Source organism: Priapulus caudatus, unplaced genomic scaffold (genome assembly GCF_000485595.1).
Source record: "Priapulus caudatus unplaced genomic scaffold, Priapulus_caudatus-5.0.1 Scaffold321, whole genome shotgun sequence".
In the NCBI taxonomy this organism is placed as follows: domain Eukaryota; kingdom Metazoa; phylum Priapulida; class Priapulimorpha; order Priapulimorphida; family Priapulidae; genus Priapulus; species Priapulus caudatus.
The window spans coordinates 283,819-284,624 of NW_014577382.1; the positions used below are offsets into that span (position 1 = coordinate 283,819).

The 806-nt window shown below is 45.9% G+C and overlaps 1 protein-coding gene across 1 annotated transcript; it reads left to right on the forward strand.

Annotated features, from left to right (window-relative positions):
* Positions 1-28: 28 nt before the first annotated feature.
* Positions 29-469, forward strand: LOC106808995 (adrenocorticotropic hormone receptor-like). The gene has a single exon (XM_014811931.1). It carries the CDS (start codon positions 29-31, stop codon positions 467-469), a length of 441 nt encoding a protein of 146 aa, XP_014667417.1.
* The last annotated feature ends 337 nt before the right edge of the window (positions 470-806 follow it).

Below are 806 nucleotides of genomic sequence, written 5' to 3' on the forward strand. Positions count from 1 at the left end.
GTCCACTGCGTGCGTCGGTGAGCTGGTAATGGCGCCAGGATTCGTGTATTTTATCGCGAGCCACTACGCGATTTTATTTGTTGTCATGATGTACTGCTACATCACCATCGTCAAGATCGCCAGGGACCATGCGCGAAGGATCGCCGCAGCGTCAGTGGCGGGTAGAGAGTGCACGACAGGTTTCCACGCAACATGGAAGACGTCAAAGATAATGCTTATGGTTGTCGGCTCCTCGTGCACTCTTCTTGCTCCGCACGTTCTCCACATGGTCCTGATCTACAGCTTCCCGTCGGGGCTTCAAACACTACGGGTTATTCGAGCTAATGCCCTGCTACTGAATTCACTGATTAATCCGATTATTTACTTCTACAAGTACACGGAATTTCGGTCAGCCGTCAGAGAACTTTTCGGTTGTGGGACGTCCTCTGAGGTTACATCATTTCAACCCGACACGGAGCAGGAAGCGTAGCGAAGCGATCAAGCTATTAGACAAACAGTAACTTATTGTACCATAATAATGATGTAAAGAAAATTGTACACAAGCGTCAAGTATATATGTGTTGCATGAATTACGAGCATTGTATGTAATGTTTAACGCAATGGAATGCGCAATCATTATACACCATTCTGGGTGTACGTGAGTCTCGCGGGGGCGTGTCATTATATGGCGTCATTGTAGAAGATATTACACCGATAGCACTTAGTTATAACGCTAGTTGTCGTGAGATTTTGTTGGTAAATAAATCTGTGAGCAACATATACGGAACGTGTTTTGCCACGTAAAATGTCCTTCCCTGTAGTATTGC